This window comes from Chiloscyllium punctatum, chromosome 32, assembly GCF_047496795.1.
Source record: "Chiloscyllium punctatum isolate Juve2018m chromosome 32, sChiPun1.3, whole genome shotgun sequence".
Lineage (NCBI taxonomy): Eukaryota > Metazoa > Chordata > Chondrichthyes > Orectolobiformes > Hemiscylliidae > Chiloscyllium > Chiloscyllium punctatum.
The window spans coordinates 71,278,945-71,297,604 of NC_092770.1; the positions used below are offsets into that span (position 1 = coordinate 71,278,945).

Below are 18,660 nucleotides of genomic sequence, written 5' to 3' on the forward strand. Positions count from 1 at the left end.
TGAATTTTCAGAAGACTACGTGAGTGGGCTTGGGTGTGGGTGCACATTGAAAGTCAGTCAGGGGAAAGTGCCACTGCAGGAATTGCAAAACCTGCTCCCATACTCACCCACCCAACCTCCGTCCAAGGCCCCAAAGGAGCCTTCCACATCCATCAACGTTTCACCTGCAACACCTTCAACACATCGTTTATGTATCTGCTCCCAATGTGGTCTCAATGGGGAGACAGGACACCTACTCGCAGAGCACTTCAAAGAACATCTCTGGGACACCCGCAACAATCAACCCCACCACCCCATGGCCGAATACTTCAACTCCCCCTCCCACTCTGCTGAGGACATGTAGGTCCTGGGCCGCGTCCACTGCCGCTCCCTTCCCACCCAACACTTGGAGGAAGAATGCCTCAACTTCAACCTCTGCATCAATGTGGATTTCACCAATTTCCTCATTTCCCCTTTCCCCCACCTTATCCCAGTTCCAACCTTCCAATTCTGCATCGCCCTCATGACGTCCTACCTGTCCATCTTCCTTCCCACCTATCTGCTCTACCCTCCCCTCTGACCTATCACCTTTATCTCCACCTCCATCCACCTATTGCACTCTCAGCTACCTTCGCCCAAGCCTCATTCCTGATGAAGACCTTTTGCCTGAAATGTCGATTTTCCTGCTTCTCAGATGCTGCCTGACCTGCTGTGCCTTTCTAGCACCACACTCCCGATTGGACTCTTGAGAGGAACAAGAGATTCCTGGCATCACTTAAGCATCAGAATGGGATGAGGAAGGCCCGATAATGAATGAAGTTTTGGTGTGGAAGTTGAAAGGTTACTCTGACATTGGACTGAGTAATGAGGAACTTGAGAGACATCCTCCTGGTCAGGAGGTGTCCACAGGAGCATAGCATGAAGCTGCACGAGGAGGTTGGCACTAGCCAACTGTGACAGTGCTAGACAAGACTGCCATCCTTCCAGGGAGATGGTTTCGGATATTTGTTCTCGGCTTGACAATGACCTGAAGCCTCGCAGTCTCTCCCTTACAGCTGTGAAACCTAGATGTTTCTGGATTGTTCCAAGCATCAGCTGTGGACTTGGGTTGTCTCCCCCTCTCTCTGTTGGCAGCTCATCAGGCCAGTCACAAAGGCCTTAATCTGGAAGTGACATCTACTTTGAGCCACCATTGCTAGATTACCTCAGATCCGGGGATCATTGATCCTAGCATGTATCCATCACTGGACGAACCTGCCAGATTCCTGAATGGCGAAGATGTCCCCTCAGTGAAAGTCCAGCTGGCGTGTCACCACACAACGTGGATCTTGTGGGTCTCGATTCTGGGGCAGCTGTCTGGATTCTCTGAGTCCCAAATGGTGCATATCCTAAGGCCATCATCCATGCTGTAAGGATGGTTGCTGGGAGATTAGGACGATGCTCAGAAGAGATGACTCCTGATGCTATGCAGATATGAACGGAGAGAGGTGCGACAGCCGAAACCAGTGACTAACACATTCCAGCATTGAGCAGGCAATTAGCAACTTGGAAGTCTCTGACTTTTCCCAGAAAGCTGTTGTGGCCCCATCATGTTCAAGATTGCCATCGATGTTTTTGATGTGAAGAAAGCTATCAAGGAATTTGGAAGAAGTGCAAAAAAATGGTCTTATTGAATTGCGGAGAGGCTGACTTCTGCATTGACTTATTTTGTTCTTGTGTTTTCCAAAGCCAGTTTTCAGGATGGGGATATGGGTTTCTTTCAGTAGAAAGTGACTTTGGAGCTACAGAGAAGTATGTTGAAATTACGAGAGTGAAACACCATTAGGCCAGTCTGTTTCCACCCAAACAAATACATACAATCACATTTCCCATCCTGGTCCTGAAAGACCCTTTTGCCTCTTTTTCTTTCATCCAACTGATGTCCTTGTTTCAGCACAAAACCTCCAAGTGAATCCCACACCCTTTCAACTCCCTATGATGCTGTTTTTTGTGCACTTGTTTAATTATTTAATTATTGTTTAATTATTGCTTAAATCAAAGCACCAAGAATCTATTTGATTGCTGTCCCTGTGATGATGGGTTGTTGATAATATGACTAAATTATCATGTCTACCAAATGACACCTAAATGATAGGTATTTGTTATACTGAGAACTTTGCAAATGTCATTGGATTTACTCCACCATCCTGACTGTCATATCCCCCTCCCTGAATATTTATTACATTGATGGAAGCTAGTCCAGAACACATTTCATTACTTATTACACGTAAATAGTGCCCTCTCCCCACAATCTCTATTCTGTCGGACAATAGTACAGCTGGAGGAGAGCGGAGTTTGAGATGTTTCCAATCACAGTTGCTGTAGGTAGATACATGACCAGAATTCCAGTGCATCACACTCGGTATGAGGTTAAAGCAGCATGGAAAGTAGTTAACTGACATCTCAACATAAGCCTGCTGCCTCACCAGCTGCCAACAGCCTCCACTATAGTAGTTTCCAGTCAGCTTTCTGAAGAGTCAGCGTTAACCTTCATGAATAAACCACACAGCTCACTCACCACACAGTGACTGTCAGGTCCAGGCTTCACTCTTCCACCTACACTTTGTGCTACTTTTTAAACAACACTCTGCCCCTCTTCCTTTGCTGACTTCAGAAATCATTGACAGCAGTGGAGGTTCTTCACCATTAGATGGTGCTATCGCTGAAGAATTGTCACACTCCGTTCAGCAGCTGTGTTGCAGCCAGTGCTGTCTCCTGAGTGCTCAGCACAGACTGTTCACAGAGTTTCTTTTCCATAAAGAAAGTCATTAATAAAAGGACAATGAGTTTAAGGAACCTTGGGCTTTCCTTGCTGTTTGCAATGAGTCTTCACATTTTGGGTAACACAGTGGTTAGCACTGCTGCCTCACAGTGCCAGGGACCCGGGTTCGATTCCACACTTGAATGACTGTCTGTGTGGAGTTTGCATGTTCTCCCTATGGGTTTTCTCAGGGTGTTCCGGTTTCCTACCGTCACCTAGACGTGTGCAGGTTAAGAGGATTGGCTGTGCTAAATTCCGCATAGTGTCCAGAGATGTGCAGGCTAGGGAGATTAGCCATGGGAAATGCAAGATTACAGGGATAAGGTAACGGGGAGGGAGGTTCTGGGTAGAATGTTCTTTAGAGGTCGGTGCAGGCTCAATGGGCTGAATGATCTTTTTCCATACTCCAGAGATTCTACGTACCATAGGGTAGTTGTGAGAGCAGAGTGGGTGGTAGTTGCATTTGTAACCTGTTGTGGAACGTGATATCCTCAACCACCTCATGAGCGCAGGTCACTCTCACAAACAATAAGGTATTCTAGCCGAGTGTCAGTGTAATGTGTTGCATCTGTAGGACTGAGCTGAATGACACAGCTTGAATAGAAAGTGGACGTTCACACATGGATGAGAAACAGCACACTATGCAGACATCTACAGAACAGAAGGAGACCATTGACTGCATCATTTCCACACCAGCCAACTATGATCTGACTATGCTAATCCCATTTTCCACTACTTAGCCAATAGCCGTGGAGCCTGTGGCATTGCAAGTGAATAGCCTAAATCCTGTTTAAATGTTACGAAGTTTTCTGACGCAGCCGCATTTTCGAATCATGAGTTTTAACCACCTTCTGGGTTAAAAAGTTTCTCCTGAACTTCGCTCTTAGCCTTCTATCTCTTACCTTCAATCTATGCTCCCTAATTATTGACCTCTCTATTCATGGAAAAAGTGCCTTCCTTTCCACCCTATGTTCCTCATTATTTTCCTCAGCTCGATCAGGTTTCACTCTCAACCTTCACTGCTCAAAGGAAAACAAGCAGAATTTAGAGTCTTAGAGTCATACAGCATGGAAACAGACCCTTCGGTCCAACCAGTCCATGCTGACAATAATCCCAAACTAAACTAGTCCCACCTGCCTGTGCTTGGCCCATATCCCTCCAAGTATTTCTTATTCATGTACTTATCCAAATGTCTTTTAAACATTGTAACTGTACCCACACCCATCACTTCCTCTGGAAGTTTATTCCAAACAGGAGCCAATCTCTGTATAAAAATAATTGCCGCTCACGTGTTTTTCAAATCTTGCTCCTCGTCCCTTGAAAACATGCCCTTGGTGTTGAAATCTCCCACCCTCGGGAAAAGACACCTGCCATTCACCTTACCTGTACCCTTCATGATTTTATAAACATTTACAAGGTCACCCCTCAACTCCTATGCTCCAGTGAGAAAAATCCAAACTGCACAGTGGCTCAGTGGTTAGCACTGTTGCCTCACAGCGCCAGGGGCCCAGGTTCAATTCCAGCCTCGGACGACTGTCTGTGTAGAGTTTGCACATTCTCCCCGTGTCTGCGTGCGTTTCCTCCGAGTGCTCTGGTTTTCTCCCACAATCCAAAGATGTGCAGGTTAGGTGAATTGGTCATGCTAAATTGCCCATAGTGTTAGGTGCATTAGTCAGGGGGAATGGATCTGGGTGGGTTGCTCTTTGGAGGGTTGGTGTAGACTGGGGCCGAAGGGCCTGTTTCCACACTGTAGAGAATCTAATCAATCTAATCTAAACAATTTTACATATCCCCCTCCCTGAATATTCATTACATTGATGGAAGCCAGTCCAGTACACATTCCATTCCATTACTTATTAAATGTAAATATTGCCCTTATAACTCAAAGCCTCCACTCCCGGCAACCGTCTGGTATATCTCTTCTGAATCCTCTCCAGCTTAATAATATCCTTCCTATAATAGGATGACCAGAACTGGATACAGTACTACAAAAGTGGACTCACTAACATCCTGTACAACTCCAACATGATGTCCAAGCTCCTATACCCAAAGTAATGAAGGCAAGAGTGCTAAACGCCTTCCTAACCACTCGATCTATATGTGATGCAAACTTCAAAGAATGATGTACCCGAACCCTTAGGTCTCTATTCTACAACATAACAATACCCTATTTTTAATTGTATAAGTCCTGCCGTAGTTTGTTTTACCAATCTGTAATGTCCAAATTAAACTCCATCTGCCACTCTTCAGCCCATTGACCCAATTGACCAAGATGTTTTTTAATCTTAGATAACCTTTTTCACTGACCACAATACCACCAATTCTGTTTAATGGAAAGCACTAGCTTTCGGAACGACGTTCCTTCTGTCAACCACCTGATGAAGGAACAGCGCTCCGGCAGCTAGTGCTTCCAGTTAAACCTGTTGGACTATAACCTGATGTTGTGTGATTTTTAACTTCCCCAAATGTATTACCTTTCGCTTTCCTGCATTGAATTCCATTTGCCACTGCTCTGCCCAGCTGAGCAGTCTATTGATATCGTCCTGCATTTTACAGCTATCAACTCGACCTATTTTTGTGTCATCAACGGATGTTTTGATCACAATCTCTACATCTAAGTCCAAATCATTTTGCACAAACAGCAATGGCCCCCAGCACTGAGCCCTGCAGACCCCCACTGGAAACCGACTTTCAGTCACAGAAACATCCCTGTACCAACATCCTTTGCTTCCTGGTTCACAGCCAAGATTGGATCAATGTGCCACTTTGTGTTGAGTACAATAAGTTTTTATTTTCTTGTCTGACGTGTCGTGAGGGACCAAATCAAAAGCCTTTCTAAAGTCCAAACAGACCACATCAAATGTATTGCCCCCATCTGTATTCCTGGTTACCTCTTCAAAACAATTGATTAAATTTCTCAACCATGACGTTCCCCTACTTAACAAGTCCCTATTGACTCTCCCTGAGTTTGCGATCTTCTGAATTTTCCACATATTACAGGAACATACAAGCATTGTCAAAATGCATGTGATGGGGGAGGGGAGGACAAAAAAGGCACAGCCCACTTGAGTTGTAATGCTGAGAGATACGTCTGCTCCACTAAATGTTAAAACTTACTAGGTAGTCCATCCTATTGCCTTGTGAAAGTCAAAGGGTTATTCTGTGTAATGACTTGACAAATAAACGTAATGGATATCTGCTTAAGAAACCCCGTAAAACAGATTCCAATCTGTCCCCTGGGCTCACTATCCACAAGATAAAAGATGCGTTCAACCGTCTGTTTAGCTCTCTTTACTTGCTCATGGCTCACCTAGGGTCCTCTTCCATGCAAAATTAATACTTGTTGGATTTCAAAAAAAACATTTCAATGTCTTTGACCTGATGCTGAAGGACATCTAAGTTGATAGTCCAAACTCAATTTCCAACATGAAGGATAAAATACTGGTACAACCATCTGCAGTCTTTTCTGACTCTGGGGAGATATTCTGAAGAAAGGCATATTCTAGGTGAACAAGTATCATATTTTGAAGTTGGATTTTAAAGGTGAGGGATTTGGTCAGTTCTGTAAACGAGCAGAAAGTAATTCTGGAACACTGACTGAGATACATCAATACTCAGAGTCATGTAACTGTGATCTTCTGTCTGGCAGACCTGTGTATTGTTAATAGATACTGGTTTCTTTTGTGCAATGAACGATGTTCTGTTTTTAAGGAACATCTGCAGCCTTATGTAGATATGTTTCAGGAGCTAATTGCCATGTTAAATAACTAAAAAACTTAAACTTATGGTCATAGAGTCATAAACAAGGAACAGACCCTTAGGTCCATGCCGAACATAATCTTAAACTAAGCCAGTCCCACTTGCCTGATCCTGGCCCATATCCCTCCAAACCTTTCCAATTTGTGTACTTATCCAAATGTCTTTTAAACGTTATGATTGTACCCATATCCACCACTTCCTCAGGACCTTCATTCCAAACGCAAACCACCCAAATATGTAAAACAAATTTGCCCCCATGTCTTTTTGAAATCTCTCTCCTCTCAACCTAAAAATATGTCCCTTCGTCTTGAAATCCCCCATCGTAGGGTAAACACGCTACCATTACCCCTATCTATACCTCGTTATTTTATAAACTTTTATAAGGTCACCTCTCAACCTCCTATGCTTCTGTTAAAAAAAAGTGCCAGCCTATCCAATCTTTCTTGATAACTCAAACCTTCCATACCTGGCAACAACCCCACTGCCTTGTGACCGATCACTCATCTCCCTCTCCCACACCCCCAAGGACATTCAAGCCCTGGGCCTCCTTCATCATCAAATCAAAGCCACCCGACAACTGGAGGAAGAATGCCTCAACGTCCACCTTGGGACTGTTCAACTGTACAGTATTAACATCGACTCCACTAGTTTCCAAATCTCCTCCCCAGATCCTCCCCCCCCCCCCCCCCCCACCGCCTGCATCCACCTTTCACCTTCCCGGCTGCCTTCATGCCCACCCCCATTTATCTCTCAGCCCCCTTCTCCCCAACATTCCTGAGAAGGGATGATGCCCCAAAAAGTCAATTCTCCTGCTCCTTGGATGCTACCTGACCTGCTGTGCTTTTCCAGTGCCACACTTTTCAACTCCAACATCCTGCTAAATCCCTTCTGAACCCTCTCCAACTTAATAATATCCTTCCTATAAATGGGCAAACAGAACTGGATGCAGTACTCCAGAAGAGGCCTCATCAATGTCCTGTACAACCGCAACATGACTATCCAACTCCTACACTGAGCAAAGAAGGCAAGTGTGCCAAATGCCTTTTTAACCACCCTGTATGTGACAAAAACATCAAAGAATTATCAAGCCAGTTTTTATTCTTAGGTCTGATATGCCCAGCATTACCATTAGCTGGACCGCAACAGCATCTACGGTAGGAAGTCAAGTTGAGTTTTAAGGATATCTGATCAGATAAAAAAGGTCTTGGTGTATGGGGCTTATGCCCTCATTCCTGATGCAGAGTTTATGCTTGAAACACAACTCCTGCTCCTCAGATGCTGCTGCCTGGCTGCGCTTTTCCAGCGCAATACTCTTTGACATAGAATGTGGGCCACTGACTTTATACTGAAATTGATGCCAGTAATATGCTTTTCCAAGAAAAGAATATGAATAACCTGAATTCATGGGTTCAAGTACAGAGCTTGCTAATAGGTGTTAAAAACAACTCAAAGGACATAGTTCATACTAACAAAGGTTGAATTTTCAGATCACTTTTATGAATGGGGTTCCAGTAGATTCGCAGATTGGTCACCTTATTTAAAGAAGAGTGGAAATGTGCTGGAAACAGTTCAGAAATGTTTACCAGCCCAGTACCTGGAAGATGTTTGTTGGTTAAAGGGAAATATTAACAGGTTAGACTTGTATCCACTGGAGTGTAGAACAATAGGAGGTGACTTTATTGAATCATTTCAGATTAGATTAGATTGCCTACAGTGTGGAAACAGGCCTTTTAGCCCAACAAGTCCACACCGACCCTCCTAAGAGTAACCCACCCAGACCCATTTCCCTCTGACTAATGCACCTAGCACTATGGGCAATTTAGCACAGCCAATTCACCTGACCTGCACATCTTTGGACTGTGGGAGGAAACCGGAGCACCCAGAGGAAACCCACGCAGACACGGGGAGAATGTGCAAACTCCACACAGACAGTGGCCCAAGGCTGGAATCGAACCTGGGACCCTGGTGCTGTGAGGCAGCAGAGCCACCATGCCACTCCTTGTCATGAGATGTTTTGATGTGGAGAGGTTGTTTCCTCTTAAGAAAGAATCTAGAGCCCTGGATCACTGTTTAAAAATCAGAAGCTGCCCATTTAAAACAGAGATGAAGCAAAAGCCTTCCTATCAAAGGGTCACAGGTCTTGAATTGTCTTGCTGAAGAAAGTGTCCAGGGAATATAGTCTTAATTGAAGGCAAGTCTAAGGCAACTCTGGAGAGTTGCTAACCCAAGGTGCTTGTTTTAAATTGTAGACCTTTAGTTCTAGACTCTCTATCCAGTGCAAATATTTCTCTTTATTGGTTACCCAAGTATCCATTTCACCTCTCTGTCATAGTAAGAAAAACTCCAGTTTCTCTAAAAAAGAAAAAAGCCCCAGCAAAATACATCCTTGAGACATGCCATGGAAGATGTTGGTTGAGGGGATAGTGTTGGCTGTAACCTGGGAATCACTGGCCCAAGCCCATCCACAGTGGAGGAGGAACATCCCCAAAGGCCTCTGGCACCTTCATGGGAAAAAGCTGGAGCCAGGCAAAAACAGTGAGAGGAGGCACACCAACATCCCACCCACCCACCCCTTCTCACCACCACCTTGTGCCCTAAGTGTGGCAGAGCCGGCGGGAGCCACATCGGACTTTACAGCCACCTACAGACTCCTCGTCTGCGAGGGACCGTCGATGATGATGATGATGATGATACCAGCGGTGACCGGAAGAACCCCTTTGCTCCTCTTCAGTAGTGTTGTGGATTTGAGTGCAGAGCTGAGTGGATGTCTCATTATTGGAGGGGATGTTCGATGGGGTCTAAAAAGCTCAAACAATTATGGGTTTTCCTCAGAATAGGATTGTTCTAAGTCCCAGAAGAAGCTGCAGCAACAATGTTGTATAATTTCAAATTTTCAGGTATGTCAAAGTTACTTCCTTCCTCCTACTATGGAAGGCTTGTTGCCTCTATTTATGGAGAGAGTCAGTGAGACCCAGTCAAGCCAGTGCCTTTAATTCCAGGAGATATCCTTTACCACAAACAGAAGACTACGTGAGACGAAGGTTGGAAAGAATTAGCTGGCGTTTCCTCAGCATTCCAGATTACAAACTTGTTTTATTCTTGAATGTTTCTGTTGCTGCTGCTTATGAAAATCATCTTTTTGCATCAGATTTTCGAACAATCTCCTGCCTTCTTTGAGAGCCTTCCACTGTCTCCACTCAAATAAAGTCTCCTCTATTCAGGCAGACTTTTCCTGAATGTTGAACAACTTAGCCTTCGAAGTGAAGTGGGAGCTGTCACGTGCAAACTGAACCAATCTGTGGGAGATGTTTACCACATGATTTCAGCCACCATTTTTGAGTCTGTTACCACAGACGTATAATAAATGGTGTGACACTGAGTTGAAACAGCCTCAGTGTGAGATTTCCATCTGTATCTGTGAAAGTCTTAAAAATGCTGTAACTGAAACACCCAATAAATCAACATTTATATCCAAACCACGCAATTTTTATTGTGCTGCCCCAGAGCAGTAATTCAAAGACCAGCATGAACTTTAATGGTTTCCTCTCAAAACTGAGAAAAGACTATTTCAGAGCCAGAAAACCTGTTCATCAATCTTTTCACAACGGCCTCTTAACCTTTCTTCGAGTGGTTTTGTTAATCCTCAGATTTTTCTGATAGCACTCTCCACTTGCATTCATTCTTCTCTTTTGTTGTTTCTCTTTGATGTTGCCATGTTGTACAATTTTATTTTAGAAAAGATTTGTGATTTTAGCTCATTAATCAGATTGAACATGAAGAAATTAGGCATTATGCTTTGAAAACAAAAGCCCTTCCGACTGTTCTGTTCAATAATCAAAACCCCATTTATCTTTCTGTCTGCTCCCCTACCAGCACTCATCCTGTCACAGCCTCGTGAGGATGATGTGCGTTTCGTTTAAAATAGAAAACAGTACTGCAAGTAATCCAAAATTTTCCGATCTGCCATCAGTTCTGAGGAAGGGTCACTTCACCAGAAACATTAACTCTGATCTCTCTCTACAGATGCTGCCAGACTTGCTGAGCTTTTCCAGCAATTCCTGATTTACAGCATCTGCAGTTCTGTCGGTTTTTATATTGCGAATAGAGTTGGTTATCCTGAATGGTTATTGTTACCTTATTAATAACGTTGTTACGATCAAATCTTGCAGCATCTGAAGCAACTTCAGCAGCTAGGATCGAGCGATGTCAACAGGAATCTGCAACAGGTTGGTATCTGTGGAAATGTTTTGGAGTTAGATTAGATTAGATACCCTACAGTGTGGAAACAGGCCCTTCGGCCCAACCAGTCCACACCAATCCTCTGAAGAGTAACCCACCCAGACCCATTTCCCTAATGCACCTAACACTATGGGCAATTTAGCATGGCTAATTTATCTGACCTGCACATCTTTAGATTATGGGAGGAAACCGGAGCACCCGGAGGAAACCCACGCAAACCCACGGGGAGAATGTGCAAAATCCACACAGCCAGTTGCCCGAGGCTGGAATCGAACCTGGGACCCTGGTGCTGTGAGGCCATAGTCCTAACCACTGAGCCACCATGCCATCGTTTGCAGAAAACTTCCTGCCATTTCTTTGGCATGACTTCTTGTGAATCTGCTTTTCGAAAATAATAGCCGCTATCTGTAATCTCGCAATTCCTCCCCATAGTGTACTCTCAGAATACTCTCAATTCTTCCATCAAAAACCCCTGGGCTTAAAAGACACTCCAGAGACTTGACCTTGCAGTCAACACTGTAGAGTACCACTGAGGGAGTGCTGTGCCAGAGATGTCATCGCTTAACTGTGATGATCAAGGGTTCCCCATCTGCCCCTCTCGGATGGATGAAAATCTTGTCATACTACTCAAGGAAGAGCATAAACGTTCTTCTCTGAACAATATGGATTCCACAGGCAACATCATTATTTGGTCGTTATTATATTGTGCGATCTTGCTGCTCCCTTTCCTGTATTACAGCACTGGTCTTTTTTAAAGTACACTGATTGTAATTCACATTGGACCATCCTGAGGTACTGAAATGTGCTCCTTTTCCTTATCAAAAGGTTCTGGTATGGCTCAATGTCGTTTCAATGTATCACCTCAAATTCATGCTGGTTGTTAAAGCTATGTATCTTGGCTAGTGTAAAGCAGTCAGTTTTATGAAGTCTGGTAGATAACCATCAAGTGTCAGAGAGCTGAAGATAAGATATTTTACGAAAGAAAATTTAAATGTGAACAGTGCATTAGACATATTCATGCAGCAACAGAAGAGACTCTTGAGATGGATAGGCTTGCTTAGGACTGACTTCAGGACTTAAACAAGTCGCAATAAAGTTTGGTTCAAGCCATGGGACAGGAGCCAAATTATAAACAACAGGATAATGCAATGGAAAGATATAAATTTGGAAATGAATATGACAGAACTGTTACTATGGGAGAGGTCACGTATTCAAATCCCCCAATTTCAAGTTATTGAACGATTCTGCTTACAAATTGCCATGGAATCTATCAGGTTGATGTAAAAAAACAACATTTCCTATAATAACTTTCAAGGGGGAGACCCTGGCACGCTGCTTGAGTTAGCCTGTGTTCACTTCTGTGTGATGGACAATTTATTGGCCTTTATCATTGTCTCAGAGCATTGAGAGATTCCCAATTTATTTCACCTAGTCAGTGCAGTCTGCAACTCACAGTTATAAAAGAATAAGATTAATTGGACTCAAAAGTCTTTTTCACCTAAAACTTAATGGTATGGCCTTGTGCTTTGGATTTTCCTTCAGTTTAAGGGCAGGGCTGTGCCATGTACTGTGTTACCAATATTAATTTTGATGGAGAACAAGGGGAACTCTGAGCAATTTAACATGAGAACTAAGCCTGTATTACAAATTCTAGGGGAATCATTAATCCTCGAAGGGCATGAAAATTATTGAAAGCAGTTGCCAAAGCTTCAAATGTTCTATTTTTTTTGAAGACCTTTAATATGACAAGTGTTCCTGCCTAACAGCCAGTTACTGTACTATGGAAGCTTTCTCATCCTCCTGTCCTTTTACTTCTGTTGTCTTCATTGTGCCTTTTCAACCTTCATTCATAACACTCTGAAATACTGTGTTGCAGTACTCACAGCTCATCAGCACATCAAAACAACTCCAATTCAAGAAATCCTGGACCAATCACCACCTCAGAAGTACCACATTCGAGCTAAGCTGGTGAATTATGAGCCAAGAGCTCTCCACCAGTCTGTGAAACTTTATTGCCCCAAATGTTGTTCACTGTAAGTACCTGATAAGCAGTTTTTGCAGTTTTATGGCTAGCTGTATACAATTCAATAGCATGGGAATTTTAAGATTACGATGAAAGCATTTGTACCGGATACATAAAGGTTACTGGTGATGTGTGAGTTTATCTTTGACAGAAAAATCTGCCATTACCAGAGCATAAGACCAACTTGAACGCACTTACCATCTGATCCATCAAGCCTTCCTCTTCCACTGTCTACATATGATACCCTGCACATGGTATACCCTAATCATGCCTTTCCCAGCCTGAGATCTCGCCTCTTTTTGTTTTGTCTCAAGCCCATTTGAATCAAACAGGATGCATTGATTTCATTTTGGCCCAAATGCTTCTATCTCATCAGGAATTCACCAAAAATTAATCATTTTACAGTTTGATCAACCTTGGGAAGATGCTATTTTGTGCAGAAACCTTGTATTGTTGCTGTTTTCAGCCCAGTCAAAGTTGTTTTGCAAAGATAGATTTGTGTTTCACAAGTGATGTGGGAGCCATTGCTCAATGGTTTGAGGCTGGTAAGTATTGAACACCTTTCAGTTACTGTACTCGTAGCCGAAGAAATTACAACTGAGAAGCATGTTAGGAAATGTTACGTTTATAGGATTGTGAGCTGTTCAATTGCCTTTAGTTCTTTTTTCCTGATTGGGTTTTCCGGAATTGCTTATTGTCCCATTAATACTTTCAGTTAGGTCACTAGTTGAGTTAAAATCTATGCCAAAGTAACAGACAGTCCACGTGGGGTAAAGACATCATACTACAATATTACTGATTGTAATTTATCACTGTTATAGATTCCAAATGGTAAAATTAAATGTGCAAATGGAAGAGTTGGAGGGATTTTTACCTATTTCAGGAGAGCTGGAATACGTATCTCTGAAGGGATTCAGACTGAATGCATGCCAAAGAACAAAAGTGGAGAGATTTCTGTCCCCGCTTTCCTTTCATTATACTGGCATTGTCCTGATTTCCAGGCACATTGTGTTTTGTTTTAAATTTTTGCTTGCTTTATTGCTGCATGCGCAATGGATAAATCTCTCTTATCAGCACTTGAGTACCAAGGCAGCTGGAAGTTGTTTGGCTGAGCCTTTCAAAGGCTTAGATCTGAATTGGTACGGAACTTTGCTTTGAGAAAAATAATTCTGAGCCACACCTCTGGTAGATTTATATTACAGTGACCATTGGGATTCCCCACGACATGAAGGGATGAAACATTAATTAGATCTCCAAAACTAAGAATAAAGATACGGACAGCCTAATGAGTTTCTAATCTGAGATGCCCTCACTAATTTAAACAACTGAATGTGACTTGTGGGATAAGGCCTGTAGGAAGAAAAAAGTCCTGATGAATCTTCAATGAAGACATTTAACTTGTTCTACCTGTGACAAGTATCTTCGATCTTAGTTGAAAATGTGCTAACTCATTACTGTGCATAACTATGATGTGTCTGTGCTGACTGGTTCCCATGGGTCCATTTATCAGGCAGGAGATTCCAAATGACGACGATATCGACACTGTTTTGCAAGGTCTTTACAGTCCTGGTTCCACAGCTGTTGACCCTGATATCCAGTCACATGATACTGCGTGGTACAAGACAGCCACGTGGGAGGCAGAGGGTGAAAGACAGCGCCAGACCACCGTTCATCTAGTGAAGACAGGTGAAGAGCAAAGTGTTCCAGAGCACTCCACAATCCTGGTGGAAGGTAAAAACATGCAGCACCACTACTAATGTTAGTGCAAGTAGAGAACATAAATGCTAGGCACAGGTAAACCCATCAGGTAGCATTTGATGAGATGGTAGCATTCTGTTAAAAATAAACACAGCTGAAACAAGCTGTGGAATGGAAATTAGTAAATTTGATCCCACAGGTAATCTCAATATTTTCCATCAAAGCCAGTGCTGTCAGCCAGTGTCATCAACCCAACTGGTGTCTTCACTGTGTGGATTGTCTCTGGCCAGGATGGCATCAGTGATTCTTCTGTCTATGGTCACTATTTAAACCTCGGCATTGACAAGCTGTTAAGAAGAATTCCTAGTGCTCAGAGAATCACAATAGGGAGGTAGGAAAGTCAAAATAGGGAGAAGCCAAAAAAAAATTTTTTAAATATGACGTTGGGAAAGCTCAGCAGGTCAGGCAGCGTGTGAGGATGGAGACTCGACATTCCGGGCAGAATCCGACTGAAATGTCAATTCTCCTTCTTCTCCTTCTCCTTCTCCTTCTCCTTGGATGCTGCCTGGCCTGCTGTGCTTTTCCAGTGCCACACTTTTCAATGCTGATCTCCAGCATCTTCAATTCTCACTTACTCCTGAAAAACAGATGCAAGGTCAGGTGAATTGGCCATGCTAAAATTGCCCATAGTGTTAGGTAAAGGGTAAATGTAGATGTAGGGGTATGGGTGGGTTACGCTTCGGCGGGGCGGTGTGGACTTGTTGGGCCGAAGGGCCTGTTTCCACACTGTAAGTAATCTAATCTAATCTAATCTAATCTAATCTAAGACTATAGATGCACCAGTAATAATTCACAAGACTCCATTGCTCTTCCTCAAGGTATGAGCTTCCAGTCTGACTGCTTCCAGAAAGGAGCCCTGAGCACATCTCATGTTTTTAAAGTTCTGCACTTGTTTCTTTTCCTGTTTGTACAGCCAGTGCTTTTACTTTATAAATTGTACAACAGACAATTGTTCCTTTTAATGAAAGCCTAGTAGTTTTCTATCTCTGTGCTTAATCGGAGGTCGAAATATACCAGAAGCCCAATACATATTTGAGGAGCTTATTAACTGTGCTAGTATTCTTGCACGTTTGCTCAGTCTTGAGGGAAAGTCATCATTTTGGTACCATACCTTTGCAGGTACTCATGGAATTGATAACAGTGACCCTCATATCACCCTGTTCATGAGATTAAATAGAGCCAATTATGTTTTCTTCCTCTGTTTTTGAAATTTGCGATAATAATTGGATATCCCAATTATTGGATAATAATTGGAGTGACCACATAAAGATTTAACAGTATTCAGTTAAGTATTCAAAGGAGAATTGGATTTTCTACGACAACTGTTTTGAATATAGACGAAACTTAAATGCAAGAGAAAACCAAAAGCCTACCTATGTCTCAAAAGCATATTTGATGTAGCTCACTGCTTCAATGAACAGTAAGAAATATGTTGAATTCTATAAATATTATGCTAAAAATAAATATAAAGAACACTGCAAGTTGAATTCTGAGCTGCTTGGACTATTAAGTTACGTTTTTCCTCTTTTTCTCCCCCCCACTCCTCCAAGGTATGTCTCTAAATGATCTGTATCGACTCTCCGAGAGATTTGGAAGGGTCATTCCTACCAGTTCCAGGACCAAATGTCTGTCTTTGAATGACCTTTCCATTCCATTCCTTATAGAAGATAGAAAATGGCATTATGGGTAAATAAAGTTGAACTTTCTTTTTGCCCGAACACCTTCTCTGAATGTTGACCTTCTTGTGCATCATATGAGCTTATTTTGTCTTTTATAAGGACAGAGTTGAAAATGGGAAAAGAAAATGGCTGCGCAGTTTTCAGATTGTGCTGTTGGGTGTTCCTTATCCAACAGGATATAGAATTTCCATTCAATCCAATCTCCAATTGAAACCCCAAATGATGGTCCAGCTAATTTGTTCAGCTCGGTGGCTCAGTGGTTAGCACTGCTGCCTTACAGTACCAGGGACCTGGGTTTGATTCCACCCTTGGGCCACTCTCAGTGAAGAGTTTGAACACTATGCGTGGGTTTCCTCCCACAGTCCAAAGATGAGCAGATTAAGTGGATTGACTATGCTGAATTGCCCATAGTGTCCAGGAATGTGTGGGCTAGGTGGATTAGCGATAGAAAATGCAGGGTTACAGGGATACGGGAAGGGGGTGGCTCTGGGTATGCTCTTTGGAGGGCCAGTGTGGACTCAATGGGCCAAATGTGCTGTAGGGATTCTATGAATCTGTGATTCTATAATTTATGGCATTGCTTTACACATTTGTGACAAGTAAAGTCCTCTGATCCTAATACGTTAGCACACTGCACTATGATATTGGTTCACTAGCCCTTTTATAGGCATCAGTTCTGAGTTGTACCAAATGTAGACTTCAAGGACAATGCCCTGAATGACATAGGCCAGAATGCAAATTGTGACAGAATAATGCAAGAAATCCGGTATGGCTTAGCTTGATGTTGGTAACAATCTGTTGCACCTTTTAACTAAAGTTAATTGTTGAGGGAAGATTTTTGTAATAGACAACTTGCTGCTACCTAACAGGAGTTAACGACCATAATATTTGCCGATCTCACTTCATTAATATGGAGCTTTCTATCATACCACCTTCCATGAGCAAACTGGGCTAGGATTTCCTGACCTGGAAACCAGGGTACCTGATGACTTCAACTTCCCAGTTGCTCTGAAGGATCTTGATGTTGGGCATCTGATGCCAACATCTCAGAGCATAGTCACATGCATCCTATGTGTATGAATATTGGCATCCAACATGTGCTAGCCTCTTAAAAACCCTCAAGATACACCGCCAGTCCACTTATATGATGCTTCTACACTTCAGTGCTGCACTTCCAGATTGCAGCAACAACTATCATGGAACAAGGATTGTTTGCAGTTAGAGGGAGACACCCAGCTCGCGGACTAGACTGTGCTGTATCTCTGAGCTATTTGATACTTTCTTATTACTTACTCCCTTTGAGCCAACTTGAATCACTGCCTTGCCTTTTCTTGTAAACTTTCTTCCACTCCTGTGACCATTACCTCAGGAGAACCCCAAGTATTCGAGTAAGTGGGCTGATGCATATCGTAGCCAGTGCTGTTTAACGTGTTCCAGATATCTACAGAGCATACTTTGGCAAACCAGAGTGTGCTTATTGAAGTTTGTGGAAATAACCCATTCAGTATAGAAAGGCTAAAGAAATTTCCTGGATGAATAATTTTATGTATTAGTTTAATAACACACATCATATTCTATTGGCCATTATTTTAAAAGAGGCAAAGGCATATCTTTTGACCTTGGTCTGAATTGGTATGGACCCAACTCAATGCTGAAGATGGTGAACATGATCATCTTCTCTTCAAAGTATGAGCATTACATTGAAAAGCTAATATCACATGGTCCAGTCTAAATTCATTGGTTGAATAAAGTTGTTAGACCATAAGATATAAAAGCAGAATAAGGCCAGTCAGCCATTTTGGTCTGCTCCACCATTTGATGATCTGTTTCCCAACCCCATTCTCCTGCCTTCTCGTTCCCCTTACTAATCAAGAACCTATCTATCTCGGTCTTAAATACCACTCAATGACTTGGCCTCTACAGCCTTCTGTACAATGAGTTCCCCAGATTCACACCCATTGGCTGTAAAAGTTCCTCCTCATCTCAGTTCTAAAGAGTTATTCCTTTATTCTAAGGCTGTGCCCTTGGGTTCTAGTCCCTCCTACTAATGGAAACATCTTCTCCACATCCATTCTATCCAGGCTGTCAGTATTCTGTAAGTTTCAATGAAATCTCTTCGCCTCCTTCTAAACTCAGTCAAGTACAGACCTAGAATCCTCATATGACAAGGCTTTCATCCTAAGGATCATTCTAGTAAACTTCCTCTGGGTCCCCTCCAATGTCAACACATCCTTTTTTAGATACGGTGCCCAAACTGCAGTCAATGTTCCAAATGTAGTCTGACCAGAGCTTTATACAGCCTTAGCAATACATCTTTGCTTTTTGTCCAGTAGCCCTTTTAAAATGAATGGTAACATTGCAGTTGCCTTCCTAACTACCAACTGAAACTGACTGTTAACCTGAAGACAATTCTGAACTAAGAC

The 18,660-nt window shown here is 42.8% G+C and overlaps 1 protein-coding gene across 3 annotated transcripts in view; it reads left to right on the forward strand.

Moving 5' to 3' along the window:
• pot1 (protection of telomeres 1 homolog) overlaps positions 1-18,660 on the forward strand; it is a 331,735-nt gene that overhangs the window by 296,457 nt on the left and 16,618 nt on the right. For all 3 annotated transcript variants that reach the window (XM_072552655.1, XM_072552656.1, XM_072552657.1), the window contains exons 13-16: positions 10,708-10,764; positions 12,654-12,810; positions 14,311-14,531; positions 16,109-16,244. In XM_072552655.1, coding sequence (XP_072408756.1) covers positions 10,708-10,764; positions 12,654-12,810; positions 14,311-14,531; positions 16,109-16,244 — 571 coding nt within the window. The remainder of the gene's footprint in view (positions 1-10,707; positions 10,765-12,653; positions 12,811-14,310; positions 14,532-16,108; positions 16,245-18,660) is intronic.